The following is a 21730-nucleotide window of genomic DNA, read 5'->3' as shown; positions in this document are numbered from 1 at the left end:
TGTAGTTGCTTTACATGTTTTGCATGTGTATAAAACCAGAACACAACCCTCATTACAAGCTTGTGGGAAGAAAGAAACGAGATAACTGTAATAAATGTTGAAATATTGGCTTATCTGATGCAAACAGTGTCAGCTGTCATTTCATCTCAAGAGGGGGAAATGTTTGTTTGATTAAAGCATATGAGGTTTTCTGTCAATGTGCTGTTGAAAACTGTGTAAATTGCAATGAATAATTCAGAGACTACGATCATTTTACTTGAGACTAGCCTGGTAGGTTGCCATGGTAGAAATGCATGTATTATTTACAGGTTGTGTGACTGTTAGGCAGCTTACAGGCGCTCAGTTGTTTTTAGATCTGTTCAAGCTGCGAGGATTAAACGTGGTAGTAATCCACGGGAAACAAAACAGTGTGTCTGAGGCCTACATTCACCTCCGCATGAGTACGAAAGAGCTGGACTACAGTGTTGTGGACCATGTGATGTGGCAGAGGGTTTACGATGGAGGGGACAATGGTGACGGCGGGACAGGAGAAGCCACAGAAGCGGGTGAGGTTCCGCGTGGCTTCGGGGAACAGTGGCCGGGTGCTAAAGGAGATGTTCAAAGATGAGGGGCCTTCAGACTCCCTGGATTCAGACTGCACCAGCAGCTCTGATGCTGAACGAGCCAGCACCCCCTCTACAAGTGGAGAGGCACATGGACACGTGTTTGGATACCTGGGCTCCGAGCTGGACAGTGAGAATGAGCCCGACGACTTGCTCGTGTATGCAGGGGCCACCAAGGACTGGATGTTCACCACCAAAAGGGTCAACATACTGAGCAAAAATGGGACTGTGAGAGGTGTCAAGCACAAAGTCAGCGCAGGTCAGACGCTGTTTGAAAATCTTCCTAATTCCAACAGTGTAAGTACATGTGAACGAGCCTGGGTTAATCGAACTGATTTAACTTGTTGCATTTTTACTCGGACGGTTTTTACACGAGTTCCCGTCGGTGTCAAGTCTAGTTACAGGAAGGGGCAACATGTGTGACCAGGATGAAAGCTTAGAATAGAGGACGAGGTCACAGAACAATGAAAGATTGATGATGCATTTCATTATCTGTTTCAAGAGAAACTAATCAGATTAATGAATTCTCAGAACTTTGCTTTCTAGTATTACTGGACCGTTTGTTATTCTGAGGTAACACCTGGCCCGTATATTGATGCAAAAGTGAAAGAAAGAAGGTCATCTCTACCAAACTATTCTCTGTAAAGTGGTATGAGGTGAAGACACAGCGTGACCAGACTAGATTATGTTGCTTATCCCTCTTAAGTGAGATTATCTTTCTCGTAGAGTGTGGTTTAAACGTGAATCAAGGTAGAACAGCCTGATCTGAGCCCAAAGGAAAGGTTTCAACAAGTACACGTACAAGTACAAGACTTTGTAACTATATAATTTATAATTTCAAGTTCAACAGAGGAGAATGAAAATAAACTTTGACCAAAAAAGTTAATGCTGATAAAATAAAATTGCTATATTGGACAAGTTTCAAGTCTCCGAAGTGTAAATTTATTTCAAGGCTGTAAAAAGACTGTAATATATAGCTTTCTGAAACATGTACCACTATTAAGTAAAAAAAACTCATTTTGGGATTAAAACTCCTTGAAAATGCCTCATTTGTTTCCTCTTCATATTATTCTTCCTTATTTAATAGCAACAAATAAAATGGTAAGTGTAGCTGATGTTAATTTCGTGAAAGATTCTTGGAAAATGGCGCCAAGTATGCTAAATACTCATGTATATATATCTACACAACACAGGAAATACCACTACATGAGATACAGTACAGATACAGAGTGTTCAGAGTGGGATGGATGACTTAATCCACACATGGTTTGAATAAAAACTATGAATCCTTTAACTTTATTTGTGCTTCCTCGTAGATGGATTTATCCCTGGAGTTTGGGCGGATAGTCATCTACACTACGAGTTTCCGTGTGGTTAGGACGACGTTCGAGCGCTGCGAGCTGGTTAGAAAGATCTTTCAGAACCACAGAGTGAAGTTCATGGAAAAGAACATCGCGCTGGACAGTGAGTACGGGAAGGAACTGGAGGCGCGTTGCAAACGTGTGGGAGAACCTCCTTCGTTACCAGTCGTGTTCATTGATGGACACTACCTTGGGGTCAGTTCTCTCCGCTCCTGCATAATATTACCTGAGATCAATATATGATACATCTGCAATGACTTAATTAAAGACGGAGGATTACTCTTTTTAATCGGCAGGGTGCTGAGAAGATACTTGGCATGAATGAATCAGGAGAGCTGCAAGATCTTCTGACAAAAATTGAGGTTAGTTCCTCTCAGTGTGCCTCAGAAATCACAATGTGCATAACAGATTTGACTGTGAAGTGAACTGCTTCATTTGGCCCACACAGATGTTACATTATTTAAATGCTGCATTTTAGATTTGCCTGAATACGTATAATATTAAATCTTAAGGTAATCACATTTATAATGAATGACTGGATTTCTTTGGTTGAAAGCCACTGAGGTGAACACAAACAGATGCAAACAGCAGCACAAAGTTCCCTAACTAGCAATGCCATAAATAAAACACAAGTAAACTGCATTGTAAAACATGCGTGCACATCAATAGGCAACCATTAATAATGGAGGTCCTGTTATTGATTCTTTCAAACACATCAACACTGAGCAGATGGATTTGTAGCACAAACTGAACATGTACCAACCATTACTGCTTCACACTGAGCTGCAGCACATTCACTGGGCTTTTTTCAGAGTACAAACCACAAACAAGTGAATACAAAGCAGTATCATGACATTTAAGCCATGGATACAGTCACTGCATGGTATTAAACAAAAGTATGCAGCTCCGAAAGGTCATGCATGCAAAAATCTGTCCAGAACTGACCACTGACATGGCTTGATTCATATCTGCAGCTCTGCAGCTGAGCAATTTGGAAAGGAAGCTGTGTTTAAAATAATATTATTATGCTTATTTTCCTTCTATCACACATTGAGAAAAGAAGGTTGTTAGCTCTCACGCAAGCCCATTAAATATAAAACTAAAAGCAGGAATAAATTGGCAAAAACTCTCCTGCATAGGAGAAAATACCCAGCAAACATGCCTGTGTGGGCACAGAGTTGGCATCTGTGGGTGAACTATGGGGCAGGCTAAACCCACACTTTCTGGGGCTCCTGCATAAATTTTCTATATGTAAATCCACTATGGGTTGCCCAAAGAAAAACCCATGTGGGCCCCATGTAGTCCAGTCCTTGTGGGGCCCGTAGTAGTTCTGCTCTTTTGGACAGCCAAAAGGAAATTCTTCTGGGCTGTGTGGGTCTGCCCACAGTGCTCTCACGCGGGCCCAAGGGGGCATGTTGCTGGGTAAAAAAAGCAAACTGTATTCATATGTTGCTTTTCAAGAAGAAACATCCAATGGAAGAGAGTTTGACAGCTTAGGAGTCACAACCTAAAAAGCACAGTCTCGTTTTGCTCTTAACCTGGATCGAGGTACTCCTGACAAGCACTTATTAGTGACTTCAGAGACCTTTTGGTTTCATGTTGATCCATCAGTCATTGCTAAAAGCTCAGGTTTTGTACAAGTTAGACAAAAAGGACATGCACCAGACCTAACATTAGGTAGGAGTCAAAACTTCTTCTGCAGATGCTCAGTCACATTGGTATCTGAAGCATGCGAACACTTAAAGCTGTTTCTTGTTGAGCTGGCTACTTGGGTTTTAGTGCAAGTGTGCAGGCCCAAAATCTCCTAGCAGAATGTTGCATCGTAGTAAAATGAATATTGTTATTTATGTCAGATGTCAGTGTGTTTAATGTCATGCCTGCCTGGTGTAATTTTATTAATGGGTAAGTTCTTTAGTGGTAGTCAGTCCTGTTTGTATTAATTATTTAAATGAACCTGTCTGTCCGTTTTAGAGGGTACAGCATCCCCAGACGTGCCAGACCTGCGGGGGCTACGCCTTCATCCCGTGCCCGATGTGCCATGGCAGCAAGATGTCTGTGTTTCGTAACTGCTTCACGGATTCCTTCAAAGCCCTCAAGTGTACTTCGTGCAATGAGAACGGCCTACAGCCGTGTGCGAGCTGCAGCCAGTGAGGGTGTTAAGTGCCTGAAACGACATCACTCCTTCTTTCCTTGGGACCCTACAAAGGGACTGTAATAATACGCAGGCAGTGAAAGTCCATACAGCAGGACTCTTTCTCCAGGGCCATTGTTAGCAAAGATTTGAATTTGTAATAAAATCTGTGAATTCATGGATTTCGGTTTTGCTCGTGTGTGTATGTTGAAGCATCATTTGAAGGTCACAAGTTTAGGTTATTGCAAAATCCTCATTCAAAGATCTTTGTTCGAATCTCTAAACAGGCAGTCAAATAGGTCCGCTGAGGAGTCATGAACTTGCTTCCTCTCTTGCAAGCCTAAGCTTGTTAGTTAATTAGTGAGGAGGCCCCTTCATTAACAATGCTCTCATTACATAATCCCATATCAGACAGAGTCCGGGATAGCAGACACTCAGCACCAGGAGTGAAAGTCAAGCGCTCAGTTTGCAGCCAGCAGAAGGCAGCAAACTGGAACGTTGTTTACAGGCAAGTACTGTTCAAACCTAGCATTAAAAATTCATACACAGTACTGTGCAAATGCTTCAGGCACTTCAGATGTTTGTACTCATGGCAACCCCGAACATAAAGAATTACCTAAACGACTAAGAACATGGAGTTCTGTAGAAGATGCTCCAGCCCCAGCCATGAAGTCTGTATGTTGACATGAAGCACAGTTTACCTGTGTACTATACTTTGAAGTTACAGGTATGGAGTTTCTTACCAAGAACAATATATATATATTTTGGGTAATTGTCATACTGGCAAGCAAAAGGACGACTGAGACTCAGGTTTGTATCTTACAAAATCTTGACACACCCTTCTTTCTTCATAATTCCTTCCACCTTGATGAGATTCCTGGTTCCACATGCTATGCAGTGTCACCACAGCACGGTGTCCTATCACTGTTTCACTGTGAGGACAGTGTTCTTTGGGTTCTACACGTCTCCCTTCTTTCTCCAAACATAGCAAGGCCAAAGTGCTCTTCTGATCATCTGACCAAAGGATGTGCTTCCAGTATGCACACCCTTTCTCTGGTTGTCCTTAGCATACTTCAGTCTGGCTTGAAGATATCTCTTCTGCAGAAATGGAGTTTTTCTTGGTCTGCGAGTCAATCCCTGTGCAGGATTCTAGCGATTCTCTTCTTTGAGACTACAATTCCACTTGACTAAGTCACACACCAGCATCTTGGCAGCTGCGCTGGGGTCTTTAGACACATCTCTCACTAGTTTTATTCCCAGAGTCTTTGAAGTCTTTCCTTTCCCACCTCTGCCAGGCTTCTTCTGTACTGTGTGGTTCTCTCTGAATTTCTTGATGATGATACTCACTCTAGTTCTTGACACTGACCTGACTTGACCCTCGATTTTAACATTACATTACACACTGTAGTTTGTGCTATGGCTCAATAAAAGGGTCAGTTTTTCAATAATATTGACCGTAGTAATTTTTATATATTAAGAAATAATTCTGTTATTGTGTACAAATCAAAATAATTCCTGCTTCACTTCAACCTTATGTTAAACCACCTTTATTTTATCAGCTGCCCATGACAAACAAAAGGTTGGAGCAGTTTGAATTTCTGTGTGGATCCTTTACATATGCTGACCTCATTATTTAAAGCTCTGGTGATCCATCACAAACAATAGCTTATGTAGCAACAGGGTTTGTGCTTCTCATGGTTTTACTATTCTAGTCACAGAGCTAAGTAGATGATTAGTGGAAAAATCAATATCAATGTTTAAAGAGGGCACTTTTATAGCCCATCTGAAGGTGTTTCTGTATATTTACTGATGAAAAATAGCTGGAAATTTGGGATCTGTGATCTTTTTTGTGTTATATTCCATATTACATACATTAAAACAGAATTTTATGAGATAATCATTTTGCATCAGTTCAGTGTAGATGCCAATGTAGAACCAGTTCCAGGCGTTTCCTTTTACGAAAAGAGCACCCAGTGCCAAAAAAGCTTCCTTCCCATGATTGCTGGGTTAGAGACTGTTGAAGTCGGAGGCTATGGGAGGGGCAAGAAATTATAGATAAGCTGGTTCTGGTTACCATAATTTTCTGCCCATGGTAACTACTGCAATTTTCCTCACATAATTTAAGGTTCTCAAATCTTTCAGAATATAGACTGGTTTTCAAAAGGCGCCACAGCAGAACTGGCTCCACACAGGCACCGTCATGATATCAGTAAAACTAGGCAGGCAAAATGTAAGTAGACATAAACCTCACCCATATTCAATGAAAGCATTTTAACTACATTTTTGTGCAGTGCTGATAAATCTACAAAACCCTCAAGTTGTTTAGAGAACAGACCCTGCTGTTTATATATATATATATTAAAAACCTGATATATTTGGCTGTGAGCATGAGGTTTATTTGGCAGTAAATCAGATGCACTGGAGCCTACATGTTAAGAGACTTGGGTTCATGCAGAAGCAGCACAATCAGATGGTACTAACAAAGAAATCTGGATAATTCAACCCAATGAGCTCTTGATGTGCACACGTTTTAACAGTCCGACGTAATGCAGTGCATGTACGCCTTTAACTAAATTAGCATGAACCTAAAAGACACAGCTCAGTGGCAGATCACATGCAGTCCTCGCAGTTTGTGTTTTTAAACGGATGATGTCATTAGTTGGCTGCCATCCACGGGGTCAGGGAAACGCAGTGGCCGAGCCGCACAGCTCTCTATGCTGTCATAGCCCTGTACAATGCTGCTTGAACATGATTAGACAAGGCAGCACTGTAAAGAGGCTAAAAGCGTAGAGCAGGGTGATGATGATGATGATGCTCATCCGCCATGAAGACTTTTCGTGCCATCATACGCGACCTGGATTATTCTAGATGCTCCTCACCTGTGATTGAAACAGCAACCAAATCGATCATTTGGGGGGGGACGTCAGAAAGAAAAAACACACATTTACGCACACACAGTGGGCCCGCGTAAAAGCAAATACACAGTGTTGAGATTTTCTGCAGGAGTGATGAGAGATGATTACAACGCTACGTTTGTTGAATTCAACCCCGCGCTGAAGAGTAATGGGTTTCGGGGTTTTGTAACCACAGGCTTGTGGTGATGGAGGAGAGGCTTCATGAAAATCTGAGACCCCAACTGTGCAGGTTAACTGCGCCCCCATCTGTGGGTTGATGGAGGCGAGGGGGGAAAACAGGATACATCGAAAATAATAACATAAAGCAGCTACATTTTTTCTTTTCCTTTTTGTTTTAAAAAAAAAGGCGCCGACAAGATCTGTCTGTAAATGACTGAAAGCGGCGATGTGGCGTGCAGGAGGCTGCGAGAGGGCTGAAGATCTATGTGCTGATCTCCAGACAAGAAAGACGCTCCTCGACGCAGGTTTCTCTTCCCTTTTAAAAAAAATGAGCCGATTCAGCCCGAGGATCTATTTTTCTCTCTCTAGCTACACATGCACAAGCGATTCTCTCTGTTTGAGGGGAGACATGGAAGGAAACAGGATGGGCAGTGGCACAACTGACTTGGGAATGGTATGACGAGACATGACACCGATATGCGCGCAACACCCCAAAAATTTAAGACAACATTTAACGGTGAAAAACCTGCAAATGGAGATCGTCCGCCCTCCAGGCTCGGCGAAAAATTATTTCAGTCGAGCAGTCTAGCGTGGTCCGGCCGCGATGCTGTGCGTAATGTTTTGAACGGTCGGTCAATGCGCAGACTGGTTGGAAATGACTGTTTTTATTGACGTCAGCGAACAGGCTAGTGCCCCCCTCTCTCATCCCCACAACTGCACCATCTAATGGACTTGGGTTTACATTCCAGTCATCCATCTGAGCTTTAAACAGGAATCCAGTTCGGGGAAAAACAATGCTTTAAATTCTACGTTTTTAAAAAGACAGATAAACATATCTGGTGGTGCCTTTTCCAAGACCTACAAAGTTATTTAGGTTTTTTCCGTGTGTGTGTGTGTGTGTGTGTGTGTGTGTGTGTGTGTGTAAGTGTGGAGAAAGAAAGTGTGGAGCTTCTACAAGCAACACCATGAATATTGGCACAGCATTCAAAACAAAAGAGAATTCAAACAAACGACACAAAAGGAAACCAAAAATAATTTAATAAATTATCTCATATTCATGTCCTTCAACAGTAGCGTCATCGTTATGACCCAAGAAGAAACAGTTCACAATCCCCTTCAAAAACACAGATCTGCCTTCCCAACCGAGGCGAAATGACTCCTGAAGCATGACAGCACGACGATCATGTGTCAGCGGCAACAAAGAATGACAAGCACAAACACCGTCACAGTCCGGTTTATACAGAACATTAGCAGATACATCATGAAGGAGTAACTTCACAACTTTTCATTTTTTGCCACATGCTCCACAGGGTGACGATGCCTGTAAGTTTTCAGCTGTTGGTGGACTTCAAGAAAAAAGAAAAGAAATAAAAGGTAGCTGGTCCACGTGTCTTCATTAAAGATCTCTTATTTATACATGGTGGGCAAGAGGCAAGGACGTTTCCACTCCTTCTGCATTTTATCTTTGGAACAATACAATCAGTCACGTGACAAGACAGCATTTCTAACCCTAAGAACAGCGTTTAGAGATGTAAAGTCAGTGCCTATTATTGGCTTGGAAGGATGTCGTCATCAGAGCTCGTTTAAGATTATAACCCATTAAATGAAAACAATAATACAGTGCAGGGTTTCCAACACTGTATTCAAGCCCAGTGGTCCAGACCAAGTATTTCAGATTTTTCTTAAAGGCAACAGCGCCAACTGTTAGGTTAGCTACTGTATCTTATTAGGCTACCAGCTCTGCCAGCTGCTTTATACATATAAAACAGCTGTTTGAACGAGTTAGCAGAATCAAGAAGTAAAAACAAAAAGTAAAAAGACCAGGACAAACGTTACGCCTTAATACAATGTTGTTCAGCTGATATTTGATTATGTGAGCGTTTCATCTTGATCTGGGGCTCTCCTGCTGATACAGACCGTTTGCTTGCTTGTGTTTGGAGAGAAAAAGTAGTGCTAGCTGTTCACAGTTCCTCAGTGTCACAAAGGCTCCTATGCTTGTCATTCTGTCCTATATATATGGTGGAGGATCATATTAAACATGGCAAAGCTTTCAAAGAATGAGCTCGGCATATGTACTAGTAACCCCTGTGTGCCAGAAGCTTTCTTTTTTGTTTTGCTATGTATGATGACATAGCGAGCCAGTATTCCCAAAATGGCCATAGCAGGAACACAGCTCTGTGAGCAGAGAAGCCCCGCCCACATGTTTAAGCCATCTGCTGAAGGGCAGCCAATCAAAAGACTGTTAGCTTAAAGGTAACCAGGATGAGACTGAGGATGCAATGAGGGCCTGCACCAAGGCCCAGTGTAGGATACAGTCTGGCTTATTTTGAACTGTGAATCATGTAAAGCCAATCTAATGTAAAAAAAGTGATGAAACTTTAAACCCTGACTTATCGAGCACTGCTGGTCAGGCCTGTCAACTTTTCTGGCAGAAACTCTGCAAATCCAGGTTAGACAACTTGTATTCATAACATCAAGTCCTACTATATTTGCTCTACCTATTAAATATCTCAATAATACCATTTGACTTTCTATGATCGCAATAAAAATCTATTCATCACAAATTCTGTCTTCGTTAGAGAAGCTGCGGCATCGCGCCGTCTTCAGTTAAAAGGAAACAGAAAGAAAAACCCTCTAACATTGTCTGGTCATTAAATAAGTCTGGGTTGAAATTGTAGCTCTTTGGTTTCCTTTTGCACTAATAAAGGAAACTCTGTCACTGTGGTACAAGTCTAGTAAACGACACTGGTCCTGTTCTCGGTTTTGCTTTAGACACAGACATGAGCCCACATCATGACACTTTTATGGAGGAATGTGAGTCTAAGCAACCAGCCAGTGGACTACGCTGTCGTAGTTTGTGTGCGAATTTCTAGTGAAATTCAAGGAGCCTAATGACAGCCGTTAGTCTTCTGCCAGAAACACTCGCACTGGAATGTGAAAGCGGATCTCTGGCAGGGTGACCTCACAGTGTCCCAGACTGAAGTTCGGGCATAGCTGCTCGAACACTGTCTGTGCTCATCCTTCTGGACTATTCTACAGTAAGACTTGAGAAGTTGTGCGGGTTTGTTGTCCGTGTTTGTTTTGTAGTCAGAAGGAGAGGCAGAGGCAGGCGTGGCCGTCCTTCCAGCTTTTTCTTCATGGCATTTCGGGATGTTAGAGTATCTCCAAGTCTACATGACGGACCTCTGGGTTGCGTTGCTGTAGAGGCACAAAACCAAAGTTACGCACAAACTTGACTTGCAATTCTTAATCAAATACTTTTATTTAAAAATACCATTCTATGGTGAAAACGGAGGTTTGTGGCTTATGATAGGTTGGAAGTCTGGATCACTGCGATCCTCTTCACAAAAAGCTAACAGGATGTTTTTTGCTGAAAATAATGTCTGAGTGAAAAAAAGCGTAGAATTTTTCTTTATCAAACCGCCACCAAATCTATGTTTTTGATATGTAAATGCAATTACCAGAAGCAACATTGTCAACGTTAGGCTTTAAATGAACGACACCATGGCTGGATGATCAGAAATGGATCTTTTTTGGGAGATGGGATCATGTTAGATTTCCCAGACAACACTCTTAGTCAAATTCACAAGTGGGATATTTCTTATTTCTTTACAAAATATGAAAAGCTGCTGCAATTATTTTAACAAGGACATTATTATAATGAACTCAGTGACTGAGATATGAGAGCTCATCCTGAGTGTTTCCCAGCTTAAAACAGGAATCTGGAGGGAGTGACTACGAATACAAACACAAAGGGTCTGCATCTTCTCAATTCATGCAACAGATTCTTTTGCCTTAGGGGAACTTTAACTTCCCCTTTTTGCCATTTAAGTAACAAAAATGTATTTTAAACTTGAGCAAATTAAACCCAACTTTACAAAAAATGTATTAAACATCACAATACTGGTGATCCTTCTCCGGTCTAAGGCCATGACCTCTTTGGGCACCAAAAGTGTTTCGTGATGCAGGAAAAAATAAAGTCATTCCCAGATTTTATGACTTTTCCTGCTGCACTCTGTAACAGCATGAGACAAACAACAAACTAGAATAGCAAAGAAATGTATATTTCAGTACTTTGAGCTCTTTCTCCAACCGGTCCACCTCAGCTCCCAGGGTGTCGATGATGTTCTCTCCGTGTTTCAGCATGAAGTTCTCCAGCTCCTCCGGGGTTTTCACCTGCTGAATGTCCTGCAGAGACACGAACACAAACATGTAGTTTTGTCAGTAAAGATACGGGTCAACATTCATGACATCGGTCCCAGCCTGCTATTAGTGATCATTGGCTAATGCAGCTCATCTGTGCCTTCAAGGCTATAAAACATGGCCCACCTGCTCAGCCATGTGATGTCTGTCTCTTGGGTGCTTGTGTTTAAAAACTTAGATTTTATTTAAATGTGGTGTGGTCTCCCAATTACTGTCTGAACTTTGAGGAATGCAGTGACAGCAAAAACACCATGCGATAATTAATAATAATAAAAAAGTGTCTTTAACAACGTCAGATGCACACCGCACTAAACTCAAAGATTTTGTTTCACCAGTGAATGTGAAGAACTTGAAGCAACTGATGTCTGTGTAAAAAGATCAGTAATCACTGGAATTCATACTGAAGAACTGTATGACACACTGCATAGCTCATGGCCTGCAAGGACAATAACTCCTGCAGATGATAATTACACATTTATGTGTGGAAGACACAAGAATGTGACATTTAACAGGATTAGTTCTTTTATATTTCAGGACTCAAGGTGGCTGTGTACATCTGACGTTTTTAGACAAGTAAGGATTTCTACATGCAAATGATCATGAACTGTTCATCAACACGATGAGCTGTGTTCACAGGATAAATAACTTCAGGGAACAGATTAGAATCTTGTATACAGAAAAAAACTATTTGCATAGTGTTCCTGACTTTATTAATAAGTTATTAAAGCAACTACTAAAAATAGCAGTGGCCAAACATCCAGTCCACAAACGGCTCTCATTCTGAGTACAAACATCAATACTAAAACAAGATAACTTACGTTGAGGATTTGGTCAATGTCTTGTTTTTCCAGATAAGACCGTGTCACCACGCGGCCATCGAAGTCAACTTCAGCCTTGAAGCGCACTTTACTCAGTCCCATATCAGTGGCCTTCACGTCATGGATGGCCCTGCCAACAACACAATAAAACATCTCAATGGAAGAAACAGAAAAACTACGGATCTTAGTGGAGGGAATCTGCTACAACACAAAACGATCCAAATGCAAATGCAACAAATAAAAGAAACCAGTGAAACTGGGCAGGGATAGCTCAGTAGGTAGAGTGGTGGCCCCATGATCGGAAGGTCGGGGGTTTGATTCCCCTGAACAGCTACCCTGAGGTACCCCTGAGCAAGGTACCGTCCTTACACACTGCTCCCCGGGCGCCCAGTGGCTGCCCACTGCTTCACTGGGTGAATGGGTTAAATGCAGAGAGGGATTTTCCCCACGGGGACAAATAAAGTACTCTCTTTCTTTCTTTCTTTCTTTCTTTCTTCCTTTCTTCCTTTCTTTCTTCCTTTCTTCCTTTCTTTCTTTCTTCCTTCCTTCCTTCCTTCCTTCCTTCCTTCCTTCCTTCCTTCCTTCCTTCCTTCCTTCCTTCTAAAGGGTCATTTTTAATTTGAACTGCTGTTCACTGCATGTTGATTCAATCTTGACCACTTGTTTGTGGGAGGATTCAATTCATCAAAACGAATCATCCAGATTCTGAGTTAATCGAGACCGAGTTCATGTTTTGCAGTCGAGGCGGTTCGCGTGTGCGTTTGCTGACCTTACAGCAGGATCGTTCTCCAGAAACTCTGTGAGCTTCTGCACGCGCTCAGGCTGTATGGAGCGTCCCAGCAGGGCCTCTGTGTTAGTGTAGATGAGGAAGGCGGAGACTGTGCCCAGCAATGTGCCAACGCCAAGAGAGCCCAAACTATCATAGGCCGGGTTACCTGGGGTCAGCGAGTAAACATTCAGGTTAATGACTCCAGTCCAAAAGATCAGAAACATTATAAAACCGAGACATGACAACTCATGTATTTACCTGTAAGTGAGGTGAGCCCCATGCAACCAGCAGCCAGGATAACTCCCAGTACAGCAGCAGCATCCTCCAGCAGCACCACATTGGTGCTGGGGTCTCGGCTCTGCATCACTGCACACATGAAATAATACGAGAGCTTATTTATAGCTGAATTTTCAGATTTCTGACTTTATTTTGCAATATGCAAATGAATTCTGCCTCCGTGATGCCGTCTACACACAGCAAGACAAAACACACTATTTTCATTTTACACCTCATCCTGCTGTAAGTGTAATCGCAACAAAATCTCGAGTTATTTCCATCCATATTTCTTTAAGTTAAAAGGCACAATCATACATGTGGCTACTTACCAACACAAAAACATGCGTGTTGTCAAATAGCAGTTCCTAACATGGAAATCTCTAAGAGGCAGCCATAATAGCAGCTGTTTTAATGCTTTTAGCCCAGGATACACTTTAGCATCCACTATGAAAGGAAAGGAGATAATTCACTGACAAGTACAGATGATCATCATGTAAATTACTGCCATGTTGTCCACAAATAGTCATAAACTGCTAATATATTGATATCATTTGATCTTTTCTTTAACACTTTCACCCTTTCAAACAAGAATGCTAAAGGCAATTATGAACCGTGGGCTAATGTAACAGAAACTGTGGGACAGCATTTTAATCCTAATATTTATATACAGAGCACTTTTCTCAACACATATTACAATAACTGTAATATGTGTAACTCAGTTTGCACTTATTTAATCTCATTCGAGAATTTCATTGGATTATATTCACACAAAGACAAGTTAACCTGCATAATCTCATCCAAAGAATATTTTTGCTCAGTTATTCATGTTGAGATAAGATGCTTTCGTTTTTGCAGTTGGGACATTGTAGTCCCAAACAAAATGAGCACATATTTGCCACATTGACCTGGAATAAATTGTAGCGCCAGGTGTAAAGACAGATATGAACTGATCTGTACGTACCATATTCATAAAAAGACAATCCTTGCTGGCGGGCGCTCCTCTTTATCTCATTGATGGCAACCAGTAATGTGGCTGAGAAAGAAACAGATGTCTGAGAACAAGCTGCAGAGCAATATCTGATCTGATCTGTTGGTTCATTACTATAACTTACCTCCTTCAGACACCAGAGAGCCCGCCAAAATACAGTAAGCCTGCAATGAAGGAAAAAATATGTCGGGAAATGTTTTTTAAATTTGTGTTGAATAATTTGAGTCAACACAGACACTCACCCATAACAAAGACTCGATGGGTTCCGGGTGCAGCAATCCCATGACGCCGTGGTACCAAGAGAGGCCTGCTCCCATCATAAAAATGCCCACCCCACTGATGAGGGAGGCAATGTAGCGCATGTTGGAAAAGCCATATCTAAATATCAGAACAAAAAAGCAAATACAGAGCAATGGCGCTCAATTACAGCCAACATTTACTCCACCATTTTTTATGTAGAGCAATAACAGAGATGTGACACCCGCCGCAGCCTCAGAGTCAATCATGAGCTGAAGCAGGCACACCGAGCGACACTGAGGTACCCACAGAAGACGTTTTGTGGGCACATCTACTCACCATCATAGCAAAAAACTCTTTTTTTTTCTTACCGTCTTCATAATTAGTTGCAATGTCATGAAACTTCACAAATAGATAGAAAACGGATAACTTAGAAGGTGGGAAAAAAGCCTTGTAGATTGATTTTGCATAAGGACACAAAACCTTTTAAATGTTTTTGACCACTGAAAGTAAAATTATAAATTTACATAAGAAAGTTCAAAAGACCTACCTGGAGAAAATGGCTTACTTATACTCACTATGTGCATCCTCATCTCCAAAAATTTTAAAAAATGGTGTGGGTGTCTTTTCCAAATCCTTTCTCCCTTCTATGAATTATTTATTAGCAAGTATCCACATCAACGTATCTAATGTTTCTACATTTCTATACTTCTGTAGTGCCAATGTTAGTAATGTGCAAGAAAATGTAATATTTGGGTGCTGACAATATGCTGCAACTGACTTTGACACATTACTGCTTTTATTCCTTTTCTGGCGAGCACTGAACCTCTTCTTTTAATTAGTACAGGAAGGTGTAACACTTACGGGTGCACGGCATCTGGGTTGCGGACAGACTGGCTGATTCCCAGAGCGAGCAGAGCCTGGTTGCACGTGTCGGCCAAAGAGTGGATGGCTTCAGAGAACATGCTAGCTGATCCAGTGTAGACCCAAGCCAGGAGCTTGAAAAAGAAATTCAGCCCATTTCTGAGAACAGAACATAAATAAGTGAAGAGCTCACCGGGCACACAGATGTAAGGTCTCACATTTCAAGCTCAACAACAGTTCTGATTAAATTGGTTTATAGATTTATCAGGTTGCCTGCACTGAAACCCATTTCTTAAAAACTGTTTTAATCCAACATTGTGTGTAAATTGTTCCAATTCCTATTCTAATGCCTCTCAATCACTGTCATGTGCACTATGCAGTCCAGTGAGCCTCTCACCACTCTCCTATTTCATACTGATTTTGCTACATGTGACTGCACATGTTCTCTAACACAATCACCTTAACTTAATAAGCCACAGGACTGCACATGATGCATGCAGTTTCCATGCAATTCCTAATAGAAATGTGTGCATTTCTCGGGGAGTCTTTACAAGTTACTTCTCATCTGAGTTCACATGAATGTTTTGCACTTTTATTCATCCGCAGCAGATTTCTGTTTTGCCGTTTGATTATTTTTGCACCTTCTGATACTTATCCAGCATACTGTATGTAGTAACCCTGCTGAGAACAGACCCGTAGCTCCTCTCTCTAATCCAATACCTCCCACTGTGTGTGCAAGAGCTCAGCAAAGCTGCTGAGTGCAGAAAGACTTGGCCACAAGACCAAATGCACTCATGAATGAGGGAGACTGGTGAAACAACTTACATGCAAATAGCAACCATGACCACCTTCCCTGGCCCTTGTAGAAATGTTGTCCTCTGGCCTGATCGTGGCTTTATGAAAGATAAGAGACATTATTACTCTGCAGTTAAAAGGAAATAAGACCTGTACTACGAAGCAGGATTACAGGCTTAACGAGATGACTTCAGTGTTAACATATGAAGGTGCTACACCACCACTGGAACTTAACCTGAGCAGGTTTTACTCGAGATCAGCAGATACGAAACCATCACCATTCCTAGAAGATCCAGTGGCCCACAGTGTGCAGATAAAAAAGAAAAAGAGGGTCTATAGTTTTTAGAGACCATCTAAACAGTTCCCTTAATAAACACATTCTAAGTGCAGGGAACCTATGGCCTTCAATTCTGTCCTGTTGGGATACACAGGGGTACAAAGCAGCACAGATTGAGCCTCAAAAACAAATACTGTGTACGCACAAATCTGTGCATAAATCCTGCGTACGAACAGTTCACACACAAATCAGTAATTTATTCATAATTTGGTATCTGAATTTGTTTGTACCTCTTGAACATCTTTAAAAAAAACAAACAAAAAAACCTACTTACTACTACTGATTATTACCATTATCAGTTTTTCTTGTTATTATCATTATTATCTTTGGTCATAATTTACAGCCTTCATCTAGATACACCTGCTCACATTCATACAAACACACTGGTTTGGCAGCAGCAGTTGTGTTCACTATAACATGCCTTATGTATTTAACTTGTCTTGAACCTGTGGTTCCAACATCTTTTGCTACCAAGGCTGCTGGATTGGACTTTTTACTTTTACCATTTTAAACCTTGTGGGGTGCTTCCTGTTTTAGGCAGCCCACTTTAAATCAGATTAATTTGCACAAACACAGGTAAAAACCAAAGTGACCAATTTCAAAGTAGAGCACATATACAACTATATTCTTTTTTTTTAGTTCTTTCATTTCTGAAATGCAAGATGTATTACTGTACAGAAAAAGAAAAGCATCAGTTAAATACCAAATAATCATAAATGGCCCGCTGCTACGTGGCCACTTGAGAGGATGATATTACTACGATCGTTATTGGGCTCATATATGATTTGTGGCTCCATGCAAATTTTTGTGTGCTCAAAAATGTCCCTTTTGATACTAAAGGCTGAGGAGCTGTGACCCAACTACTCTTTGTTCGTAAAAGACACCACTAGACAACAAATCAGCAGATCTGTGTTTGTGATGGGTCTACCCCGGGAAACCCCGGGTTGACTTTGAGAATTAATAACCACCTTTGAGTAATGTGGAAAAGCTATCCTATGTATGCTGAACTTGCACTGCAGTACATGCTCTAGGTATCCAAAAACCCTAGTTTAGGTTGCTAAGCAAATAAGAAGATGTATGTATGTTGTTGTCAGGATGTAACACACCAGTAGAGTATAGAAAATACCATGACGCTCCAGACAAATGGAGAACAGTGCAGTCACTGAAATAATGTCAGCATCGTAGACTAAAAAGGGGGACTGTGTGAATGCCAACAGATAATAGGAATGTGTCAGAGATGCAGTGACCTCTCTAACAGGGGCAAAGATCAGGTAAACACCAACTGATACTATTTTATCCAAAGAACTTGGACGTGGGTAGGTTAACATTACTTATCATGCTATGGACAGCTGGTAATATTATGTAAATAGTAAATGAACTGGTTCTTATATAGCGCTTTTCTACTCTACCTGAGCATTCACAGGACCTTATACAACTTGTCTCGTTCACACACAAAAAAAAGTGCTTTATATCTAACATTCATACACCAAGGGAGCAACTTGGGATTAGCATCTTGCCCAATGATATTTGGCCTGCAGAGTGGACCAGAAAGGGATCGAACCATCAACCTTTCATTTAGTAGATGATCTGCTCTAACCCCTAAACAATTACAGCAATAGAAGCAAAGAGCTCACCTTAGTGTTTCCCCAAAAGTCTTTATATTCTTGCAACAAGCGCTGATTCCGAAAAATATCTTAAAATAAAGAAAAAAAGGGCAAAACAAAGCTGATTAGTTCACAGACCAACAAACGACAGAATCATTTCACATAAATAAAAAAACAACAATGTCATCATTAATACATGTTTCCACCTGCTATTTCATGGCTGCTGTTAAACATTTTGTCACCAAAAATCAAGCTTCGGATTAGAACTTCACTGTTGTGTGTGTTTACATGCATGAAGCATTTGAATAGAGTAAATCATTTTGACATGCACTGGATTGCCTGACTTTCTGGAAACAGTAGTAGTAGCTGCGCTTCCGATGATTTTCTACTTTTATCCTCACCTTGCTGCGTAGATTTCAGTTTCTCCTCTCTGCCGCATTTGTGACTTATTTTTCATCTTTGAAAGGACCTACACTGCATTCTTGTTGTGTTGATGAAACAGACATGCACAGTAAGGATAACTGGCAGGACATTTTGATCCAAAGGAGCACAGATGGGTCAGAACCTTCCCACTGGTGCATTCATATCTAGCGTTTTTATTCAGGTCAGGCTTTTAAGCTTGTTACTTTTGTGCATGTGAGCATGGCTGCTGTCACTGCTAACTCCACACTTGCCTAACTCAAGGTTGACTGCTAGGTATAATTTTTAAATGTTAAGATTTAGTCCGTATATGCTTCAAAGCCACTGAAATAACTTGTCTTTGTCTCTGAGTTTCTTTAACACTGATGGCCAGACAGTTAGTTTGTATATCACAGCTGACATGACAAATGATCTATAACATGTTAAGTTAACTTTATTGTGTTAGGGTGTCCCGACAAATATTTATTTTCCGTGTCAGGCTTTGAGTGCGAAGAACTGGAATATTTCAGTACATTAGATCTAACAACGTGAGCATTTGTCAGAGGTTTTAGAGTAATATGGTGAGCAAAAAGAGTGTACTCAGTACACTGTGGCTACGTATTCCAACTGCAATGTTTTCTATAAATTAGCAAAAAGTTTTGAAATGTCAAAGCCTGTTGAACTGTTTTGGATTAAGACCAAAGATAAAAACCTACTCTCTTGGTACTCTCTCTCCACCTCTTTCCTGAGGTTTCTCTCTCTGGCCAGAGCTTCATGGCTTCCCCAAACATCTAGTGCTCTAATAACAAAGAGAAATAACTGAATTAACAGGGGTTAAGAGAAAAATATCAGTGAAGTCTCTGGATTAAGCAGTAATAGTTTGGGAGGTGTTGTAACGTATTTGTGCTTAAGATGGAAAGCAGAGGTGTTTAACACTTACTTGGCCTCAACGTCTGAGCGCAGGAAGACAGTGAAAGCCTCTGTGTCATCATGGGGGCTGCGCCTTCTGATCTTCCGGAGTTGTTCCAAATCACTGTGAAGACGTGAGGGTAAGACTTAAGTTAGACCCATGCTGCACAAGGCAGTCCTACATTAGTTAATCACAGCAGCACACTTCCTTATTAACCAAAAGAAATTTGTCTCCCAGCATCTAAGTTAGCAGAAAACACTCAGCTTAGCTTTGATGATTTACAATTTGGTGCTGTTGTATAAATCAAACATTGAATGTTAAACAACTGAGGACGAGGAGTTACCTTGGTTTGAGGCAGAACTCATTCATCGCTCTGACTGCAGTGATGAAGTTGTTCTGAGTGTATTTGGCTCCATATTCCCTTTTCTTCAGGACAGCACGAACTGCATGTGACCACAGTGGGAAATTAAATTCAAGCTACCCGATCACACCCACATTCTTATTTTAAATGAGTTTAACGTGATGGAATGACAAATGTTGTCCTTTACCTTTCACTTGAATTGTCTGTGCTTTAGTCAGACCCTGAGGTGTTGCACCTATTAGAACAAATAATGTATCTTAACTGCACATTCCTCACATCATACATTTATCATTTAACTGTTTCCTACTGTTTGTGTTGACACGAGAAGCAACAAATACAAAAATATGCTTGATTATAAAGGAAAACCTGTGCACATCTCAACAGCTACAATTTATGGAGCTTATGGAAATCTTCAAGTTTCTTACCTGGTGATTCTGGGGTGGCCTGTGCAGCACCAGATACAACCTTTGCTGCAGAGGGGGCATCACCTGATGGTGGTTTTGGGGGACCATCTTTACCGGTATCAGAGGTAGAGTAATACTGGACCTTGCCCAACCCTAGAGAAACTACACGGCAGTCTGGGAGGCTGAACCATAAGCTGTGTAGCCCTCCGCTTTGCCAACCTGTGCAACACAATCACAACTTGCCTTTTCATGCCCTCTCAAACAAACACCAAGCCTTAAGAGAATGAACAGATGACCTTAACGTGAAAGTCTGCTCACCGTGGCACAGCTGCGGAAACCTCGGGGGCCGCTGTGACAGGGACGATCTCTGTTGCAATGAGACCCTGCGGAAAACATGCCACGGTCTGTGGGCGGCCAGGCTGGGAAACATCCTCGCTGTAGCGGGAATCGGTACTGACGCACAGGAACTTTCTATGCAAGAGTCACAGACAGTCCGCACGTCAACGTAACCCACTTCTGACAGATTAAGGCCTCTCACGTCCACACAGTATCACCAAGCAACTACGTTAGCATGGCTGCAAACAAGCGTTAACTGACACGGATGTCAGTTAAACCCCGTACCTGCTTGCAAGCACTCACAGAGATAACCCGGCGGTTACGTACCAAACAAGCTAACCTTGCTAGCCAACACCGTGAGCTAGTAACCCTGAGCCCTCGTAGTAACAAGTGCCGTATAACATTTTAATTCACTTAGAAACACCTGACTAGAGCGTACATTTAAATGGAGTGCTCATAGAACCCAGTACCTTTCTGTGGTGAGGTTTATTCAGCATAATCTGTGTCCATTTTGCGAATCTATGGCCAAACTGATGATGTGAACGCCACTGTAGCTTCACAAACATACACGTGACTTGTGACGTGAAGTATTCGGCGTTGCTTTAACAGATATCGCGATATTTTACAAACCGTTGTTTGGACCATTCGTTTTGACATCTGACCAGGAATTTCTTTGAAGCCGTAGTTTGCTCTAGTATTTGATGCTTCTTGAAGAGTTTCTATGCTTCTATCAGTTTTTGTTTTCGATGCTCGTCTTGTAAATTCACCAGCAGGAAAAAATATGCTTTATGTGAAAAAGTGTTCATTTATTTATTTTATACTACAAAAAGATGACCCATATAAATCATGACTTGATTTATCAAGGGGAAGAAAAAGCTATCAAAACTTACCATATGAAAAAATACACCAACTCCACTTGTTAAATTATGAATTCACTGTGGTTAACCATGTTTTTTGGAAAGCTGAGTTCAGTTTTACTAGCCACAGTCAGCTGTTGAGAAAAGGAACACAAAGGCTTGTCTTAGAAGAATAGAATAGAATAATCCTTTAATTGTCCCACAACGGGAAATGTGGTTGTAACAGCAGCCAGAAAGACACATATACAAACAAACAGTACACAGGACACAGAACAGAAACATACACAATTTTTCTTACATATTTACATTAAGGATAATGGTTACTATAAACAGAGTACAGTTATTAAATTAAATAAAAATAACTACAGATAAGAGGCAAACCAGGTTGTAGTGCGAATCGGTTG

General features: G+C 41.2%; 2 protein-coding genes across 2 annotated transcripts; one reads left to right on the top strand and one right to left on the bottom strand.

Moving 5' to 3' along the window:
• The first annotated feature begins 406 nt into the window (after window positions 1-406).
• Window positions 407-4351, top strand: grxcr1a (glutaredoxin and cysteine rich domain containing 1 a). The gene is made up of 4 exons (XM_005722850.1): window positions 407-899; window positions 1919-2158; window positions 2260-2325; window positions 3935-4351. The coding sequence occupies exons 1-4, from the start codon at window positions 498-500 to the stop codon at window positions 4112-4114; spliced, it is 888 nt and encodes a 295-aa protein (XP_005722907.1). The 5' UTR covers window positions 407-497; the 3' UTR covers window positions 4115-4351.
• Window positions 4352-8195: 3844 nt separating this feature from the next.
• Window positions 8196-21059, bottom strand: slc30a9 (solute carrier family 30 member 9). Its single transcript, XM_005722841.1, has 18 exons — window positions 20940-21059; window positions 20452-20604; window positions 20155-20352; window positions 19917-19964; window positions 19712-19811; window positions 19399-19491; window positions 19175-19257; window positions 18090-18148; window positions 16149-16216; window positions 15324-15482; window positions 14465-14600; window positions 14347-14386; window positions 14196-14267; window positions 13217-13324; window positions 12959-13124; window positions 12190-12319; window positions 11243-11356; window positions 8196-10366 (listed from the first exon to the last, which is right to left on the bottom strand). The coding sequence occupies exons 2-18, from the start codon at window positions 20561-20563 to the stop codon at window positions 10322-10324; spliced, it is 1731 nt and encodes a 576-aa protein (XP_005722898.1). The 5' UTR covers window positions 20564-20604; window positions 20940-21059; the 3' UTR covers window positions 8196-10321.
• Between the last annotated feature and the right edge of the window lie 671 nt (window positions 21060-21730).

The sequence above is a fragment of the Pundamilia nyererei genome, unplaced genomic scaffold, assembly GCF_000239375.1.
Source record: "Pundamilia nyererei isolate P.nyererei 1_Seehausen unplaced genomic scaffold, PunNye1.0 scaffold00008, whole genome shotgun sequence".
NCBI lineage: Eukaryota > Metazoa > Chordata > Actinopteri > Cichliformes > Cichlidae > Pundamilia > Pundamilia nyererei.
The sequence above is the reverse complement of the archived record's forward strand: the minus strand, read 5'-3'. Positions and strand labels throughout refer to the sequence as shown.